Raw genomic sequence first — 22272 nt, forward strand, 5'->3', positions numbered from 1 at the left:
ATATTGACAGAACAGCAAGAGATACTAAGAAGATGGACAGAACATTTTACGAAAAAGCTTGAAGGAGATGGGAGTGAGACGAACCCTGATATACCATTAGACCAAGCAGACAAGAGAGAAAAGACTCCACCAACAATAACCGAGAAAACAACATCAATAGACAAATTAAAGGTCAATAAATCACCGGGATCGGATCAAGTAGCATCGGAATTACTAAAGGAAGGAGGAGACGCACTACAGAAAACAATACATGAATTGATAACAAAGATATGGTCAAATAAACAGCTACCAGCGGAGTAGAATAGCGGTATTATTGTACCATTACATAAAAAGGGAAATCAGTTAGAATGTGGAAACTACCGTGGAATCACGCTGCTGAATGCAGCATACAAAATAATGTCCAACGTCATTTATGAAAGACTTAGACCAGATGCTGAAAAAATGGTTGGCAAATACCAAAGTGGCTTCTGTAGACAGAAGTCAACAATAGACCAGATATTTGTTCTGTGACAGATCCTCGAAAAAACAAGTGAACATAACATCGACACACATCATCTCTTCATAGACTTCGAAAGCGCATATGACAATATAAACCGAGAATTCTTAATAAAAGCAATGAAAGAATTTAATATACCAACACAATAGAACTGATAAAAGAATCTCTAAAAGTAGAAAGTAAAATCCGGATACAAAACGAACTAACGGAAACAATAGATGTGAAAAAGGGACTACGCCAGGGAGACGCTCTATCATGCATCTTGTTCAACATCGTACTCGAGAAAATAATGAGGGACACAGACACAACAGTCAATACTCGAGGAACAATCATTAATAAAAGCGAGCAAATACTAGCATTTGCAGATGATGTTGACATAATCGCAAGATCAAGAAGATAAATGATAGAGGCATTCAATCAAATAGAACGAGCTGCACAAAATAGTGGCCTTAAAATCAACCAGAACAAAACAAAATATATGCAGGTAAGTAAAAACGCAGAAATAAGGCAGCCACAAAATGTAACAATAGGAGAATACAACATTGAGGGGGTAAAAAACTTTACATACTTGGGATCCCTAGTCACGTCTGATAATAACGTAGCGGAGGAAGTGAAGAGGCGACTATTTATTGCCAATAAAAGTTACCATGGCTTAATTCGGCAACTTAGATCAGATAACGTCGCAAGAAAAACAAAATGCCAAATATACAAAACCTTAATAATACCGGTACTCACATACGGCTCAGAAACCTGGACACTCATTAAAAGAGAGGAAACATTGCTAGCCACCTTTGAAAGAAAAATCTTGCGACACATATATAAGAGCACAAAATAAAACGGAATTTGGCGAAGAAGGTACAACTTTTAACTATACAAAATATACCAGGATCCGGATATCATAACATTCATTAAAATAGGACGGCTGCGTTGGATGGGACATGTAGAAAGAATGGAAGAAGGCGAAATACCAAACAAAATATTCAAACAGATGCCAGTAGGAAAAAGAACAACCCTAACAACACAAAACATTCCAGGAATGTACTATCAAAGTTCTATTAATGTTTGAATGTACTGGACATTCAAGGAACATTCGGTGAATATCTGATTAAGTTATTCGTGGAATGTTACCACAAGACATTCTATGAACATACTACCAATGTCCTATATTTTAAGAGAGGCCATTTACTATTCAATTTGCATTCATTTTCAAATTTGCTGCGCGTGTATATGTATTTAGGCAATCCAAACCACGTGACTTCTGGTTTCTGGTTCTGGTTGGCATGGCATACAGGTTACAGAGGTTATGTTTGTAATATTATTTCATTTCATCATTTCACTGTTTATCGTCATATTTTGGATTTATTTGGATTTCGTTTGCTGTATTTTGTGAACTTTATAAACTTTACCACACTGCAAAGTGATTATTTAAGGAAATTATTATTGGAGACACCAGATGTTTGGAGAAAGGTAGGGCAAACAATTTTTATCAATGTTCATTGTTCTCTGATATTTATCAATATTGATGAATTTTGCAAGCAATAACATTATTTCTTTTATTGTTTTAGATATTTATTGAAGCTGAAAATAATTGGGGATTTAGATCCATATACAATTCAGTCAGAATTGGATTTTAACATAAAGTGCATTCCACCAAATTACTATTATAGATATTATAGATGAAAGCATACAAAAGCCTTCAGGCACATAAATATTTTACAGCTGGATTTGTTTTTAAAGTTGGAGTAAAGTTGGAAGTCACAAGCAACAACTTCGTAAGTACCTACAAGAATATTGAGGAAATACAGCTCCTGAATACTACTGGGCAAACTAGAAGATTGAAGAGGACAAAGCCTTTTGAACTAGTTTGAGTGATAGTAAAAAGCAGAGCATAATGCTTGTGTGCATGGTGCATGTGTATGTTAGAATAGTGCGGTTAGAAAAGCAGAGCATAGTGCTTGTGTGCCTGTTAGATTAGATAAGAGACGCTATGGGTAAGCTCTTCATTTTAAGGAACAGTAGTAATTTAGGTTAAATTAAAATTGCTCATTGGTCAGAGTTATGACCAGATTGTAATTCTAATGAACAATTCAATACAATGAATCGTCATCGTAGTGATGATTATGGAAAAAAATATATGACAAGATTTTGTGCAATAAAAATGTTTATTCTCAAGTGATATAGTTTACAATGTGTTTGCCTTTTTAAGTCTTCAACTGAAGAGGTTTAGGAGTGGGGAGCTGTTTGTCTCGAGTTGGTCATTCAGAATTATATCTGTATTTTTCAGTTTATTAATTTCCATAGATTCTAAAAAAGATAGCTTAAGGCCTTTATTTTGAATATGCAGAATTTGAAACTTTTCATTGAAATAATGATTATGATCTAGAAGGTGAAGTGCGTATGTAGAAGTGTCTGTTTTTCTATTGTTGAATGCCCTTTTGTGTTCTGCTATCCGTTTGTCAAAAGTTCTGCCAGTTTGATCGATGTACGTTTTCGGACAGTCACCACACGTTATTTTGTACACACCACTCTGTAGTTGCTTTCTCTTTCGGCTTTTATTGTTCTTAATATATTTGCTTAAGTTGTTGTTAGTTCTGAAAGTTGGTGTTATTCCTTTCTTTGTTATGTATCTGGCTATTTTTGTTGTTATCTTGCCAGTATATGTGAGAGAGTAGAAGGTAGTGGGTTCTTTCTGTGGTGGTGGATACACTAATTTCAGGGCTTTCTTATGGAGTTTTTGGTTTACCGATGGCCTTAACAGAACACAAATATGTGGTGGATTTGGCCTTAACAGAACACAATTACCGATGGCCTTAACAGAACACAAATATGTGGTGGATTTGACAAAATATTCAAAATATCTCAAAAAAAACTAACTTTTCGAAAAAGTACTAATAGCCCAGTAAATGAACGGGAAATTCGGCAATACCGTGTAATTTTCAGGGGCAACTCCGAATTGCATGAAAATTTGGATTTAGGTTCTACTTACCCTCCACTTCAAAGTTGAAATTGTGCCGTTGGTTGCTTTTACTTGGGGGGTGACAGTCACCCCTTCTCGGGGGTAAAAAAACATACGTTCAAGATAAGATCGGAAATGGATAAATTAACTAATTTTAAGCAACTTTTGTTCTATAGAGTTTTTTACGCAAGTCAATACTTTTCGAGTTATTCGCCATTGAAAATGTTGATTTTTCGACAAAAAAACTACGTTTTTAGACGGTTTTTCGCAAATAATTCAAAAAGTAAATATTTTATCGAAAAAAATATCCTTAGCAAAAGTGTAGCTTATAAAAAACCCAAAAATATGGTGTATCAGTAAACTCTATCAATCAAATAAATATAAAGTTGTAGCTCATGAAAAATACGTTCTTATTCGTCTAATTCCAAATCGAATATTTCAAGGTGAGATCACCGAAAAATTAAGCACTTATCGGGAAAAACCCATTTAAACTTTTTTAAAGTGTTTATAAAAAGCTTTGTTTTAATTATTAACAAAAGTTTTAACATTAAAAATAAGCGAGTTACGCTCAAAATAAAGTTTGCCCTCTTTTTTTGTAAAAAATAATGAAAATCTCGCCGTGTTTAGCTCCCCAAATAAAATTAATCGCTACCGCTTTATAAACAATTTACTTACCTATCTATTTTTTATATGATCTGTCAGTCTCACCGGTTTAAAGTGTTTGTTTTTAAAAGGGTTATAATTGAGAAAGCTTGAATGGGTCACTAATCACGAGTGTATGCAAATTTTGAACAGCCATATCTTAACCAATTTTTGTCTTACGGAGAAACAAAATGAAACTAGCATATTTATAATAGCAAAACCTACATTTTTTTACTCCTTAAGATTTTTCTTACCACTAATATTTTTTAAGTTATTTTGAAAAAATGAAATTTTTCAAAAGTTTTTAGAAAATTTTTTTTTACTATAAAACCAAATGTTTTCAAAAATAAGCACTTCAAACCCATCAAACTTACAGATCATATAAACAATACACATACAGTTAAAATAGATGGTAAAGCCAAACGATTAATTTCATTTAGGGTGCTAAATAGAGGGAGGTTTTCACGATTTTTTTTACCAAAAAAAAGGGGCCAACTTTTTTTTCAGTGTAACTCGTTTATTTTTGATGCTGTAAACTTTTGTAAGAAACAAATAATAAGCATTTTTTCGATACTTTAAAAATGTTAATAAGGTTTTCCAGAAAAACACTTCTTTCTTCGGTGATTTCGCGTTGAATTATTCGATTTAGAATTAGACGAATAAGAACGTATTTATGAGCTACAACTTTGCTTCTACTCAATTTGTACACCATTACACTGTTACACCATTTTTTCGTTTTTTTATAGGCTACACTTTTGCTAAAAATATTTTTTTCGATAAAATATTTACTTTTTGAGTTATTTGGGAAAAACGGTCTGAAAACGTAGTTTTTTGTCGAAAAATCAAAATTTTAAATCGCGAATAACTCGAAAAGTATTGACTTACGTAAAAAACTTTATAGAACAAAAGGTGCTTAAAATATGTAAATTTATTCATTTCCGGCCTTATTTTAAACACGCGTTTTTCACCCCCCGAGAGGGGGTAAATGTCACCCCCCAAGTAAAAGCAACCAACGGCACAAATTCAACTTTGAAGTGGAGGGTAAGTAGAACCTAAATCCAAATTTTCATACAATTCGGAGTTGCTCCTGGAAATTACACTCCAAAACGGTCATTTATTGGGCTATAAGAGGCAAAAAAGTTTTAAAAACATTATGTTTAACTAATTGTGCCACAATGATAATTTAATTGGAACGTACACAAAAGTTTGGGGGGTTTAAGGGAACAAAACCCCCATAAATTTTTTATGGGGTACACAAATTTCACTATAATTTTTTTTTTCAGATGTTCCTATCATAAGAATGTCACATGTCCGTTTTCAATAGGAAACCTCAAACAGTGTTCGATCTATTGAAAAAAAATCGATTTTTATTTTTTAACTTCAAAGGGCTGTAACTTTTTTTAGGTGCACATTTGTACTAAGGTTAAGTTAGGTTCAATCGAACTATTTTTGGTCCCAGAATATGTGATTTAATTTATGACCTGTATTTTTGTTACACCCTGTATATTATTAGGTATTCTTGGCACGTGACATCGTATTTAATAATTTAATAATGGAATGCCTAAATAAATTAACCTCAAACACCCTACAACATGGTCCCTTGGTTTGTCCCTTTTCCGGAATAACAAATCTTGTTATAAGTATTAATTTTGTTGCTGTTAATATTTGAATAAAAAATATCCACATACAGAAACAAGGCCCGATACAGCCACAACGCAAAGATTACTAGAAATGGAAGAAAAGGTAGTACTGAGACGAATTGCAGGAAATACGCTGAAAGATCGAAAGAGGAATGAAGACATCAAAAGAAAATGTAACGTACAGTGTATAAACGAATGGACTCTAAATACAAAAAAAAACAATGGAATAACCACATAAGCACAATGGGGGAGACACATGTGGTCAAAATCAGTGTTGCCAATCGACGTATAATTATCCGATTTGCGTATCTTTTTGACAGTTGTCGTATCTTCTTCGTATTTTTAAATAAATCGAATATTTGCGTATATTTTTTAGTGTATATACCAATCTACTACAACAGACTAATACCAAAAATAAACTTTAAAAAATCCGGTTTTCATTCATATATTCCCAATATCACATTAATTTTCTTTGGTTCCACCCAAATTTCTTAGCGACATCCGATACTTTTCATAGTAATTATCTAAGATAAAAAGGGACAAAAGGGACATGTGCGAATTGTTTTGTTTAGAATTTGAATGCACAAATGTTTCTAAAGGCATACTGATCCAATTCAAATTTCAAAAACAGAGATTCTGCCGTCCGATTTTATTTAAGGGTTTTTTGACGTAATTGACGATTTTGACCTAATTTGAAAAACGTATTTTCATTGCTATTCGTTCTACTGTTTTCAAACGCTATATAGTGTAGAAAGGGTTTTCTGTAATATAATCAATATAAAAACAGATAAAAGAAACCTCTTAAGTACATCTACAATTGGGGCTTTGTTGGCGACAAAAGATGGTATCGGTAATCCTGGCTGTGTAAAATTTACACCTTAAAAAAATGTTGCAATATAACATATGACAAAATAAAAAATAAGAATTTTGTGCTTTATAATGTTTTTTTGGGTTTTGGATTACGTACATATTTAGGTTTTTATGTTTAAGACTGTCAGTTATATCTCTATTGTTGTAGTTGTAATAAATCTTAGTTGTTAAAAGAGCGTAGGCGCAAAATTTCGGACCAATAATTTTAAAACTCATTAATTTTTTTCGAATCCTGAGAAAACTAATACGTATTTTTGAAAAATTTAAACGCAGAATGAAAAATTACATTATTACCGAGTGCCAAAAGTCTCTTAGAATAAACAAAAAGGTTTTTTTAAATGAAAAATTTGAAATGAAGAATCACACTCAATTTTATTTTTTTTCCTCCCCTGGAAGTTATTACAATAAACATTATAAAAGTCTTCAGGGACTTTCGGCCCTAGTTAATAATGTAATCTTTCATTCTGCGTTTAAATTTTTCAAAAATGCTTATTAGTTTTCTCAGAAATCAAAAACAATTATGCATTTAAAAAGCAATTGGAGGATTATAACGCCCAAACCCCCCTGGTTACGCCTATGAACGTATCTTTTCGTGACAAATCGGATATTTTTCAAGCGATCACCGGATAATCTAGAGAAATGCGGTTGGCAACACTGGTCAAACTAGCAAGAGATAAATCACCAACCGGTAGAAGAGGTATCGGCCGACTGAGCAAAAAATGGAGTGAACCTTCCATAGGGGTATCAATCTTCCAATGAACAAGCAGAATTGTTTACAAAGAGAAAGAAGAAAAAGAAGATAAAAAATATGCTAAGCATCTTTGGTTATCACTAAAGACTGGATTATATGCAAAATGCATATGCATATATATGCTGCATATTTCTCATGTTTTTCATAAATGCATATGCCTTGCATATTTGGAGATTTAAGAGCATATAAATGCATATTTTGATGGGAATTTACTCTACCCCATTTAAAAATAAGGTATATATTAGTAACATCAACATCCATTAAAATAAAATGTGAAAGTAAATATTTTGCTGTTAAGCTCCTTTGTTGTTGTACCCATAAACATAATGGGCGTTATTTATAGCTGCAGGTATCATTATCCGGATATTTAAGATTTATAGACTTCTCAGAATTTACAAATTACCTAAGTAAATACCGATTATATTTTGAATAACATTACAAATATTACCTGTACTTTCTGCTGGTGTCGGCCAACTATGAATTATTCTGGGAAAACCAACCAAAACGAAATTTTAAGCATTTTAAGGGTAGGATAGATTATTTTATTTTATGAATGGTTAGTCTTAAATCAATCGCCGATTATTCAACTTTTGTGATTGCAAGTTATTGACTATACTGTGTAAAAAAATCATTTTATTATTATTGTGAAAATGCCTAAAGTAGCAAGGGAAAAATCAAGTCTTCTCAGAAGTTGGATTGGAAGTAACAATCATCTAAAAGTTATCGACAGTGAAAGTATGTTTTGCACCATTTGTGATAAAAAGGTAAGTTCTCCACTTCAATAGATTTTTAAACTTATCAAACTTCTTTGCACATCTATGTGTCTGTCTATTCTAAAATGACAAACCGTCCCATTTCTTCAAAAACTGTTTTTTAAAGTTCGCAACGGTTTGGCTTATACAGAGCGAGGTGTTGAGAGTGGCCCACCCTGTATACTACGGTACACTGACTGTACTTTATTGTTTGACGATTTCAATTTCACTTTGAGAAATAAAAAAAAATTGGGGGAGGTTTAAAAAGTTTGATCATTTTAATGTAGGTATCTATTTACGAAAACATCTAAAACATCATTATCATTATATTCCAGATTCCATGTCAAAAGAAATTCCAAGTAGTTCAACACATAAAAACTTCACTTCACCAAACTAAGCTATCAAAAAATGATAATAAACCTCGCCAGCAGATTCTACAGAACAGTTTGCAGATTCAGAATACGTCAGTTGGGCAAGAAACCTTTGCAAAGGATTTATGCCATTTTTTTTTGAACTGCAATATCCCTCTGCACAAGTTAGAACATAAATCGTGTCAAAACTTTTTAAAAACTTATTGCAAGATTAAAGATAAACCAGCTCAAATACCAAGTTCTTCAACTCTTCGGAAAAAATATGTCAGTGCATGTTACAAAGATGTGATGACGAGTATTAAAAATCAGTTAAAAGCCGAATATCTTTGGATTTCCGTCGACGAAACAACGGATACAAAGGGTCGACAAATTGCGAATCTAATTGTTGGAGTTCTTAACGACTCTGGCGATTTTAAAAACTCATACTTAATTAGTGTAAAATGTTTGGAAAAAACAAACTATGCTACAATAGCTAGATTTGTTAACGAATCCCTAACAAATTTTTTTTTACCTGATCAAGTACCATTTGAAAAAATATTATTAATGCTTAGTGATGCCGCCTCATATATGATGAAAGCTGCATCCAATCTTAAAATCTTTTTCCCTAATTTAATTCACTGTACATGTTTGGCGCACGGCCTAAACAGAGTTGCAGAGAAAGTTAGAATTGAATTTCCCAATGTAAACACCTTAATAAATAATGTAAAAAAAGTATTTCTGAAAGCACCACTACGTGTACAGGTATATAGGGAGATGCTTCCCGATATTCCTTTACCACCAGAACCAGTATTAACCAGATGGGGAACTTGGCTTAAAAGTGCTATATTTTTATCTGAACACTACGACGACATCAAAAGCGTTATTTCAAGTTTTGATCCGACTTGTACCGCTATTGATAACTGTCAAAATATTTTTAAAGAAAAGTCTATTAAAAATCAATTGTTGTATATAAAATCGAATTTCGATATCATTGAAAGTTCAATTACAAAATTAGAGGCTCAAAATTTATGTCTTCACAATAGTATGTCTATTGTTGATTCGGTTAAACAGAAAATAACAAATCTGAATGGGGAAATTGGAGTAAAAATTAAAGATAAACTTGATGACGTTTTAAACAAAAATGAGGGTTTCACTTTATTGCGTTCAATAAATAATATAATCAATTTTGGAAACTTCGATGAAAATATTAATATGGATCCGTCTCTAATAGCAAAGTTTAAATATGCCCCAATTACATCTTGTGACGTTGAGAGATCTTTTTCTGCCTATAAACAAATATTAACAGATAGAAGACATAATATTAGTTTAGAAAATATGAATCAATATATGATTATTTATTGTAACAATAAAAATATGTAAATTTGTTTTATTGTACTCTTTTTATAATATTAGTTTAGAAAATATGAATCAATATTGTAACAATAAAAATATGTACATTTATTTTATTGTACTCTTATTTATCTTGTGGTCAAAATAAAATATTTTGCCGTTTTATTTGTCACAAAACCTGAAGTTAAAAAAATATATTAAGAAATAATAATACAATTTGGTTTAAATTCAAACCTATTTATTTATTTTTATTATTTTTTATTTATTTATGTATTTAACGTAAACCATAAAATTATTCATATAAAAATAAGTGCATATATAAATGCATATTTGCATGTTAATTGTGCATATTCAGCTTGTTTTAAAATGCATATTGCATGCATATTTTAGACATTTTTTAGTGCATATTTTCCAGTCTCTAGTTATCACCACTATTGGTAGGGGAGCCCAAGCGGGGATTTTTGGAGTTACTCGAGCGCGTCAGATTATGTGGACGGTTAATTGTGCCCAGGGACGTAACAGAGGCCCCCGCACCGTGAAGCTTGCGGGGGGGCCCCAGTCGAGCAGGGGCCCCATCTTGTCGTCTGATATTATGTAAAAATCTGTCATAGGTATGTATATCATTTTACTTTGTTTGTTTAACTTTAAAAACGTAAATTTCTAAATAGGCGTATTCGGCAAGTGAATCATCTCATATCTAGAAACTTAATCCTTTCCGGTCTCACGAACTTTTATGGGTGACGAGAATAAACTATAATGCTTTGTACGTGACTATTGAAAGATTTGAGAATTGCAATTTGCCGAATTTTAGAACAATATTCTAAATCTATAAACGGGTTTTCTCTTCAATCTTTACCTACGTTTAGTATTTCGATACAATTATCTAGAGGCGTAGCAGAGGCCCCCCAGCATGAATCTTACGGGGCACCAATATATCAAGGACCTCATCTTGTTGTCTAAGATATGTAAAAATGTGTTGTTATATTATTTGCATACATACGTTTTTTAAGCAGTGCAGCATTGTAAATGAAGTTGTGTGCACGAAGAAAGTTGTTCATCTCATAGAATAATACTAATGTAATCATTTAGTAATTTTTGTTCTATTTTATTCTATACCAGTAAAGATGAATAATGTAAGTCGTCATAAACAATGCATGAATACACCAATAGCTCAGTAAATGACAGTTTTGGAGTGAAATTATCAGCGTCACGACGGACGTATTTGCTTGATTATTTCATTCATAGGAGATTCTGACCAATAGAAAAATAGAGAAATAAAAATTAAACTGATTATTTTTTAATTATTTTAATTTCCAATCGTATAGTACGATATTTGACCACGTGTTTAATTCTGTCCAATCAGATTAAAATTATACTGAGAATTATCTACTGTAGAAAATTACCGATAGAATTTTTTAAGTACATTGTTCTGTTTAATGGCAACCAGTTTCCTAGTTTTGACAACTGTCACATTTAAGAAAATATCCATAATATACGTATTAAAAAATAATCTTACGAATATCACACGACTTCTTCTTCTTTAAGTACCGTGCCCAAATTTTTAGGCGTGGGTAGCTTCCATAACAATTTGCCGATATCTTTCTCGATCTTGTGCGGCATGTAACAATTGATCTGCCGATAAGCCAGTCCATTGACGAAGGTTTCGGAGCCATGAATATTTCTTTAGACCAATTCCTCTTTTTCCGTCGATCTTTCCATTGAGTATTAACTGCAGCATCCTGTATCTGCTACCTCTCATTATATGCCCCAAATATTCAAGTTTTCTCTTTTTTATCATCTTCATTAAGTCACCGCCTTGACCTAATCTGTTTAAGACTTCTCTGTTAGAAATGCGTTGAACCCAAGATATTCTGAGCATTCTACGATATGACCACATCTCAAAGGCTTCTAATTTGTTCATCATGTTAACCTTTATGATCCAGGTTTCACATCCATATAGTAATACAGGATACACATAACATTTTAGGAACTTGATTCTTAGTTGTAAGTTCAGCTGAGAGTTGCTCAGAATAGATCTAAGTTTCATAAATGCTCCTCTTGCAATTTCTATACGAGTTTTAATTTCTTCATCCGGATTTAGTGTCTCGTTTATCCAACATCCTAGGTATTTAAAATGGTTAACTTTTGTTATTGATTCATCACTGACAATTAGTTGCATAAGGCCGACGTCTTGTTTACTAACCACAAGTAACTTTGTCTTTGTTGCATTTATGTTAAGTCCGTTATTGGAGCATTCTCTAGTGACTCGATCTATAAGGAATTGAAGATCTTCGATGTTTTCAGCCATGATCGCGGTGTCGTCTGCATATCTGATGTTGTTAATAGTTTCACCCCCGATTCGAACTCCACATTGTCCTTCCAAGGCTTCATTAAAAATTATTTCTGAGTATACGTTAAACAAAGTTGGGGATAACACACAACCCTGTGTGACACCTCTTTGAATGCAAATTTTGTCTGTTTCTTTGCCGTCTACCAGAATAGAAGCTTCTTGATTCCAATATAGATATTGTAAAAGTCTCAGATCTTTGTCATCTATTCCAATCATTTCTAGATATTGAAACAACCTATCATGTTGAACTCTATCAAACGCCTTCTCAAAATCTATAAAGCAGACGTAAATTGGTTTCTGTACTTCCCATGATCGTTGAAGTAATGTTAACATTGAGAACAAAGCTTCCCTTGTTCCCAATCCTTCTCTGAAACCGAATTGTTTGTTTCCCATTGTCTCTTCACATTTTTGCTTGATTCTATTAAGAATTATCTTAAGAAGTAGCTTGAGAGAGTGGCTCATGAGACTAATTAGTCTAAAGTCTTTACATGATGATGTATTAGGTTTTTTTGGGAGTGGAATAAATGTAGACTCTAACCATATCTGTGGCATCATTCCAGTCTCGTATATATGGTTATAAATGTTTGTTAGTTGTGAGACATTGTCGTCATCCAGAAGTTTGAGCCAGTCTGATGGTACTTGGTCAGGGCCTGGAGATTTCCCATTTTTGCTCTGTTTGATGGCTTTCTCTACTTCCGCTTTTAAAATGCTAGGACCAGTATTCGTATACTTTGTGGTGTTAAGTGGTGGCCTCGTAACCAGGGAGAGCTCTTTTATATAGTTAGTCCATTCTTCCTTTTTTTCATCCAAGTCGAGAATTATTTTACCTTTGGAGTTTCTCATAAAGTGAGGAGTTCTTTTTCTCTGAGTGTAGGTAATTTCTTTAAGCTTTTTATGTATATTAAACTCGTCATGTTTTCTTTGTAGTTCTTCCATTTCACGACATCTTTTTTCCATCCAGTCCTCTTTTGCTCGCTTAACCTCGTACCTTATTTGTCGATATATCACTCTATACCGAATCTCGTCTTTGTTTTTCCAATTTCTTCTTTGTTGAATAAGGTCTAGTATTTTATCGATCATCCAATCCTTTTTCTTTATTGAGTCTTTTTCTGGTTTCAAAACTTCGTTTGCTATGGTGACCATGGCGGAATTCATGATATCTAGATTTTGACCGATATTTTCTTGTTCAGATCTTTCTAACTGCTCTTTAATCTCACGATTTATCTTATTTCCAAACTCATCTGCTATTACGGCATTTCTTAGGAGTCGAATATTAGGTTTCTTCTGCGTTGTGGGGGGCTTTTATTCTTTTTAGTTTTAGTTTGAATCCAGCACAGAGCAGATTATGGTTAGTTGCTGCGTCTGCACTTAAGTATGTTTTTGCAGATGTAATACTGTTTCTAAACCTTCTATTAATGATAATGTAATCAATTTGATTTCTGACTATCTTTCCCTCTTGATCACACGACAGTAAGAATAAATAAGAAAATAATGCTTCATTTTTACTCAAATTTGTTGTCATTGGGCAATAGCCACTCGAACCCTGCAGGCTCTCGTGTCCATTGCCAGACAACAAATTTTCGAAAAACTGTCGCATTATTTTCAATTTATTCTCACTCTCTTGTGATATTATACCCGATTATTTCATTCATAGGACATTCTGACCAATAGAAAGCTACAGAAATGCAAATTAAGGTGATAATTTTTGATAATATCCAGTCGTTAAGTATATTACGTCAGATGCCCTTCGTTGCTACGAAAAAATACATTCAGTGACATTGATGACAATTAATGTTTTAAAAATTATAAAAGTGATGACTTTCAATCGTCAAATATTTATAAAAACTGTGTGTTTAATGGTACTAATTTGTACTTACATAAATAAATTACAATAAAATTTTGGTTTTAAACAGTTTTATTCATGAAATAATCGCAACAAATTGCACTCGATCTCTGAAATTATTATAGAATTTTTGCTCTCGTGGCACTTTGACATAATTTCACTCGCCTTCGGCTCGTGAAATTAAAACTGTCAAAGTGTCACTCGGGAAAAATTCAATAATTTCAGAGCTCTTGTGCAATTACTACTGATAACTTCCCGTCGTCAAGTATATTACGTCAGATGCCCTTCGTTGCCATGAAAAAATACATTCAGTGACATTAATGACAATTAATGTTTTAAAAATTATAAAAGTGATGACTTTCAACCGTCAAATATTGATAACAACTGTGTGTTTAATTGTACTAATTTGTACTTACATAAATAAATTACAATAAAATTTTGGTTTAAAAACAGTTTTATTCATGAAATAATCGCAACAAATTGCACTCGATCTCTAAAATTAATATCGAATTTTAGAGCTCTTGTGTATGTAATTACTACTGACAATTTAGATTTAGGTTCTAGTTACACTCCACTTCAAAGTTGGATTTATGCAAAGTTGCAGGGGTGACATTCCTCGTTTGGGTGAAAAACATACGTTTAAAATAAGTCCGGAAATGTATAAATTGACTAATTATACTACTTTTGTGCAACTTTTGTTCTATAGAGTTTCTTTATCTATGTTAATACTTTTCAAGTCATTGGCGAGTAAAAAGGTTTATTTCTCAACAAAAAAATAGCTATTTGTATAATAAGGGAGGAAAGTGTAACTTTTCCTCCCGAGAATGAAGTTTACTGCCCGACGCGTAGCGGAGGGCAGTAATCATTCAAGGGAGGAAAAGGCACTTTACTCCCATGTTATACATATGGATTTTCCACCTTCCTCAAATAACAAGTCATTTTTTCATTTTTACTTAATTTATTTATGTAACTAACCAACAAAATTTATTAGAACTAAAACAACAAGTAGGTACAATATAACTGTCAACTGTCAAATATAAGTCAAATTATTAATGTAAACATTGTTAAATCAAAATAACAATTTACTGTTTTTTACCATTCTGCAAAATACAGGATGTTTTATAAATAAACGTTAAAATGTATAGATACTCCGTAATAGAAAATAGATTTTATACAGGGCGTCAATAAGTTATATTTCATGAATGAAATACCATGACGTCACTTTTACTTTTCCTCCCTAGGGAGGAAAAATATTTTCCTCCCTAGGGAGGAAAAGTACAACTTTGCTCCCTACAATCAGGTCCGGAAAAATATACTTTCGGTAGAGGGAGGTGGAAAAAACGTTTTCAGACGGGTTTTTCGCAAATAACTCAAAAATAAGTATTTATCGAATTAAAGATTAGATATCGAAAAAATATTTGTAGCAAAAATGTAGCTTTTAAGATACAAAAAAATGGTGTACTTATTCATGAAGTCTATCGACACAGTAAAAGCATAGTTGAAGCTCATGAAAAATATTCGTCCAATTCCAAATCGAATATTTTAACCTGAAATAACCAAAAAATTAAGCAATTTTCGGGAAAAACTCATTAAAACTTTTTTTAAATGTTTCAAAAAAAAGCTTTATTTTTATTTTTTTTATAAAAGTTTCTAGTAAAAAAATATACAAGTTACGCTTAAAATAAAGCTGGCCACTTTTTTGGTTAAAAAAAAAATCGTGACAATCTGCCCCTATTTCTCACCCCAAATAAAATGTATCATTATCGTTTTACCATTTACTTTAAATATTTATTGTTTAGATGATCTGTAAGTTTGACCGGTTGGAAGTTCTTATTTTAGAAAAAATTTGGTTTCATAGTAAAAAAATGCCTTTTTAAAATAACCTAAAAAGTATTAGTGATACGAAAAATCTCAAACAGTAAAGAAATGTAGGTCTTGCTTTTATAAATATTTTGGCTTTATTTTGTTTTTTTTTTCTGTAAGACAAAAATTGGTTAAGATATGGCTGTTTAAAATTTGCATATACTCGTGATTAGTCACTCATTCAATCCCTTTCAATTAAACCCTTTTAAAAATAAGCACTTTGAACCGGTGAAACCTACAGGTCACATAAAAAAGTTAAGTAGGTAATTTGTAAGGCGATAATGATTAGTTTCAAACTTTTTACAAACTTTTGTAAAAAATAAAGCTTCTTTTAAACACTTTAAAAAAGTTCTAATGAGTTTCCGCGAAAAGTATTTCCTTTTTTGGTTATTTCACGTGTAAATATTTGATTTGGAATTTGACGAATAAGAAAAACTTTTCATGAGCCACAACTTTTCTTTTACTGAGTCGATAGATTTCATTTTTGTTTCATTTTTTTTTTTTATAAGCTAGATAGGTACATTTTTGCTAACAATATTCTTTTCGATCGAATACTTACTCTTTTAACTATTTGCGAAAAATCGCCTAAAAACGTGGTTTTTTTTGTTGAACAATAAACATTTATACTCATAAATAACTCGGAAAGTATTGAGTTGACCATTTCGGTGGTGACATTGAAAATTACACGGTATCGCCATATTTTACGTTGATTTACTGGGCTGTAGCACATATAGGTAGGTATTTGTTACACATGTCGCATTTAGTAATTTTTTAAAGGGGGCCCATTTCCAATTCTGCGGGGAGGCCCCGACGGAGTTTGTTACGCCACTGATTGTGCCGGTGAGTGTATAATACCAAATAATTTGTAAATCTTTTACATTATTTGTAATACTTACAATTATTGGAATAAAAAACAATTGTGGCATATCAGAAGCGGCCTTTGTAGCTTCCTTTATTAACTTAATGACTAATTGTATCTTTTGGTTACGGAATACAGTCAGAAACCACTGTATCGATATGTAACTAGTATAAACTAGAGCGGCAAATAGAAACACCTCTTTCAGGTACTTCACGTTACCAATCCTTTCTTCCATTACATGGTGAAAATTGAAATAAACGTACCTAAAATAAAAAGAAAATTAGACAAATAAATAAGTGACTATTTGAGTTTTGTGCCATCCAACGTAGATGGCTCATACGTATTTTTATCCAGACCTTAACACTTCCAGCCTTGTTTTTTTAATTTTTTTTGTCTATTCGTCAGATTTCCTTTTTTTGTAAATAAAACAAATTGGTAAGTATTCATATTTTTTATTCCCGCTAGTAGCTGGAAATAATACTGGGCTATATAGTACCAGTAACAGTGGCGGATCCAGTATCGTCAAGAGGGGGGACCGATTGGCTAAATTTCTATGAAAAATAAATAAATAAATGAATATTTTTATAATTTTTATATATAAACCAATTACAAAAAACTCGAAGATGTACCACAAGGTTATTTATTATTGTTAAAAAACATATGAAAGGACGCGTTTCGGCTTTACAAAATGGGGGAAAATATTAGTGAACACCCGGTATAATGAATTTTGAGGCGGACATCAGAACTCATCATTAGCTTATGGTAAACAAAAAATTCAAAAATATTTTATTAGCTTATGAGTTTTTCGAAGTAACGCTGTCGAGCTTTTTAGTTTTATCGACTTTTGACTTTTTGATATCACTCGTAAGTCAAAACAACGATTTTTTTTTTAAGTGTGAAAATCAACGTATTTATTATTGTTAAACAAAAAATATGCATAAATCAAAAAATATCTCTACAGCGTTATCTCAAGGAATGTCTAAAGAAAATACATAGCTATATACAAAATTCCAGGTTTGTCGGTCAAGTAGTTTTTGAGTTACAATGTCTACAGTCTTTGAAAAAAAGCAGTTTTGAGGAAAGAGAGTTTAAAGTATTGTCAACTTTTATTTTCAATTTCATTTTTGTCTGTCAAATCGTAAAATGATGCACACCGAAATATCTTTTTGAATCGCGGAGTACTTTACAAAAGAAAATGAGAACAGCTGTTGACCGTTGTTCACTGCGCTCAAGCGTGCTGGCGCGAATCTACTGCAAAGCGAGTGGAAGGTAGGGATATTCAACACCATCTCTCTACCTCCCTACCTTCGACTTGCTTTGCAGCAAGTTCGCGCCAACGCTCTTGAGCGTAGTGAGAAACGGTCAACAGCTGTTCTCATTTTCGTTTGTAAATTACTCCACGATTCAAGAACATATTCCGGTGTGCATCACTTTACGATTTGACAGACAAAAAAAAATTGAAAATAAAAGTTAACAATACTTTAAATGCGTTTTTCTCAAAACTGCTTTTTTCAAAGACTGTAGACATTGTAACTCAAATCTACTTGACGAACCCACCTGGAATTTTGTATATATTTTCTTTAAACATTCCTTTTTTGCAAAAAAAAAATTCGTTGTTTTGACTTCTGAGTGATATCAAAAAGTCAAAATTCGATAAAACTAAAAAATCTTGACAGCGTTATCTCGAAAAACTCATAAGTTAATAAAATATTTTTGAGTTTTTTGTTTACCAATATCCAATGATGAGTTATGATCAGGGCCGGCGATAACGGGCCTGCAAGGGATGCACTGCAGGCGGGCGCCCCTGTTTAGGGGGCGCCAAAATGAGCTTTTTTTCTGCTGGTGCTATACAAAATACTAATTTAAAAGAAACCGAAGGGCGCCTATGCTAGTTTTGCAGGTGGGCGCCTTATACACTAGCGCCTGTACTGGTTCTGATGTCCAACTTAAAATTCATTGTTTTGTGATGTATCTTTAAAAAATTGTAATTGTTGGCTTATTTTTCAGTATTTTTCCTTGAATTTTTTCTTGAATAATCTACGAATTGTACTAAATATGCCTATTTAATTTAAAAATAAAATAATTTTAGCTTTCAAAAAAATGTGCTTGAAATATTGATTTCAACCCCTACGGCCCCTCTTAAGTTTAACTATGACACGATTTTGATAGGCAACCCATGCTAGAAATATTTGTCTATGTATGAAATTTAATAAAAACAATGTTTCATCCGGCAAGCAGATGGGTACAGATCGACCTATATTCGGATCCCGTACTTACGTAAGGAATCCAAATCTGCAATAAAAAATGGAGACTCCTATTTAACAAGCATTAAGTATTCCTGTTTAAGGAGCAGTTGCCGCTAGGGCATCCCTGCCATTTCGTTCGATGCAATCCGTAACTGCACGCCGGGGTTTGTCCTAGTTGGGTCAGAGAGAATATGTGCCTCCTGATGAGAGACTAATAAGTTTCGAAACCGGTAGAGGTGCTTGCTGCACTCTCTGATTGAATAGAATAATGATGCGGCTGTAGTTTCGTGTTGCAACGAAACTGAAAATGGTTATTCATTTTTTAATCATATTTAAGAGTTTAAAGTAACCCTCCACCCTGTGTTTGGTGTCCATCGATAGATTTTTCAAAAATATTGAATATGTGTATTTTTCAGTTGTTCGATCTGATGTTCATTTCGCGAAATATCGCGGAGTTCGTATTTAAAATTTTAAATATACCCCCACCCCACTCCGGGGGAGTCGTGTTTAGTATCATGTGAAAGATTTTTGAAAAATATTGAACACGTATTTTTTAGTTTTTCGATCTGATGTTCATTTCGCGAAATATTCGCTTTTTTTGTGAAACTTTGTGACTTGCCTATTTCCTTACGCCCCGCTCAAATCGTCAGATTTTTGAAATAACTATACACTGTCTTGCATGTACTTAACTTGCCTTATCTTAATCTGACGATTTCGAGTTTTTCTAAGGGTAGATTTTTCGGACTCCCCTTAACGAACTACTCTGTATTAAGAGCCAATATATGGTAGAGATAGATTTACAGGGTACAGGGTTTCTCCCCATGTGATAATCTGATGCGCTCGAGTAACTGCAAAAATCCCCGCTTGGGCTCCCCTACCATATTTAATATTTTAAAAATATATTTTTCTTCCTTTTGTAAATTTTTACAGAGCGATTTAGTATTTTTATATAAAACAATAGTATGTCATGCTTACCATGTCCGCAGTACAAAAATGGTTCCAGAAAATAGAGCTCCTACTAGACCGACCCAAACAACTACATCTGTAGCGGATTTAAACAGGAACAACATTATCAATCCAACACCTAAAACAAAGAGAAGTTGTTACGTCTACCAGTCTCCTAGTCATAACGAGGCGCCAGACCTAACGGTATACGTTCCGTGTCGTTCTGGAAGTTTGTAAGGAAGAAGTTTGGCCTTCAGATTCTTCGCCGAACGGTTTAATTTGTTTCGAGATTTTTCTACGGTTTGCGAGAAGCAAGGTAGGACTACAGGGTGATTGATTAGTGGGGTAAAGCTCCGTAGATCCGTTATAGTAATATATAGAGATAAAAGTTAATAACAGAAATTGTAGCCAACTTTAGGCTTCACATTAAAAATTACTTAGAATGTTACAGGGTGTTCGATAACATAGTCGCAGACCAAACTGATGTTTTTTTTTATAATGGAACACCCTCTATTTTATTTTATACTCGAGATGCTGTTAACTTCTTCATCACAAAAATATGAGGGTTGGGTATGTTATATTATATAGGGTAGTTACAAAGTTATAATAACCAATTTTATATGAAAATCGTAACAAGTTCAACTCCCTGTATAAATAAAAATTAGCACAACGGCAATGGTTTATTGATGCCATATTTTTTTAATTATTGTCAAAATTTTTAAAAATGATTAATATTTCTAATTTTCTTTATACCTAATACAGGGTGAGTTAAAACGCAAGTACATTATTTTCTCAGTAGTTTTAAATGGTATTTTATATAAGTATTGAAAAGTACCATTACCGTACTTTAATTTGTATACAACGTTCCTTATGTCTAAATTTATTAGTTTTCGAGATATTTTCATTTTTCAATGGACCAGCAACGTCCATTTTATAGTATAGCATTTAAAGTATAGCATTTAATAAACTGGACTGTTTTTTGGGGTTACTTTTAGAATGAAGGTTATAAAATGCCTCCAACAACAATATATGAGATGAAAAATAGAATACAAAGTGTATTTCGAAGTGTTAATTTACAACTGCTTCGTAGTGTAAGTAACTCATTCAATGACTGTGTAAGGAGGTCATATTGAACAACTTATGTATTTGAATATTTAAAATATTTTATTAAAAGTAGCTTTTAATTTTTTTCAAATGTTGTATTTCGTGTTCATGTTTGTTTTGTAAAATTTTTTACTGATAAATTATTTTTCTTTCTTGATTTGTTACATTGTTACACATTTACATACAAAAGTAGTTTTTAATAATTGTTTTCACAAAATGTTGTATTTTGTGTTTATGTTTTTTTTTTTTGTAAAATTTATAACTAATAAATTATTTTTCTTACATTATTTGTTACACTTACATATTTTAATTGTTTCAAAAATGTTATATGTTGCGGTTGTGTTTTTTTTGTAAAATTTATTACTAAATAAATTATTTTTCTTTCTTTATTTTCTACACTGTTACATTTATTACCAGATTGATAATCAGTAATCGTAAATTGTCAGTTTTAGACAATTCAGTCATGGCGTACTTAAAAATTTGGAAAGATTTAGACCCGTAATTAATAATTTGCTCTGAAAAATAAAACTATCTCCAAAAATAATTTTAGATATAGGGAATGTTATATAAAACTTAAAGTACGGTAACGATAATTTTCGATATTGATATAAAATACAGGGTGTTCGATTTAAAATTACTAAGAAAATAATATACTTGCGTTTTGACTCACCCTTTATTCAATATAAATAAAATTAGCAATATCAATCATTTATGAAAATTTTGACAATAAATAAAAAAATATGGCATCAATAATCCATTGGTTTTGTGCTTATTTTTATTTATACAGTGAGTTGAACTTGTTACGATTTTCATATAAAATTGGTTATAACTTTGTAAATACATACCATGGATATCATAACAAACCTTTATATTTTTGTAATGGAGAAGTTAAGATTTCGAATATAAAATAAAATACAGGGTGATTCATTTAAAAAAACAAGTTTGGTCTGCCACGTTATTGAACACCCTGTAACATTCTAATTAATTTTTAAATGTGAAGCTTAAAGTTGGCTACAATTTTTGTTATTAACTTTAATGTCCGACTGGTATATTATTTAACAAATAATGACATAATTTCGAAGTCAGTTAAGTATGATAAAACGCCCTAGGGCTTTAAATTTAAATAACTGAGAATTGAATAACCTTTCAAATAAGCTAACACACAAACTCTATGCCCTATTTAAAAGTAAGGGGTGGGTGATGTGGAAGGGAGGGGGTTGACAAATGACAGATGTATATACCGTAAAAATGTGTC

The 22272-nt window shown here is 32.2% G+C and overlaps 1 protein-coding gene across 2 annotated transcripts in view; it reads right to left on the reverse strand.

The window, feature by feature from the left end:
• LOC126891866 (choline transporter-like protein 2) overlaps nt 1–22272 on the reverse strand; it is a 132955-nt gene that overhangs the window by 44907 nt on the left and 65776 nt on the right. For both annotated transcript variants that reach the window (XM_050661192.1, XM_050661193.1), the window contains exons 7-8: nt 19944–20052; nt 16760–16985 (exon numbers count right to left, since the gene is read on the reverse strand). In XM_050661192.1, coding sequence (XP_050517149.1) covers nt 16760–16985; nt 19944–20052 — 335 coding nt within the window. The remainder of the gene's footprint in view (nt 1–16759; nt 16986–19943; nt 20053–22272) is intronic.

The sequence above is a fragment of the Diabrotica virgifera genome, chromosome 9 (assembly GCF_917563875.1).
Source record: "Diabrotica virgifera virgifera chromosome 9, PGI_DIABVI_V3a".
Lineage (NCBI taxonomy): Eukaryota > Metazoa > Arthropoda > Insecta > Coleoptera > Chrysomelidae > Diabrotica > Diabrotica virgifera.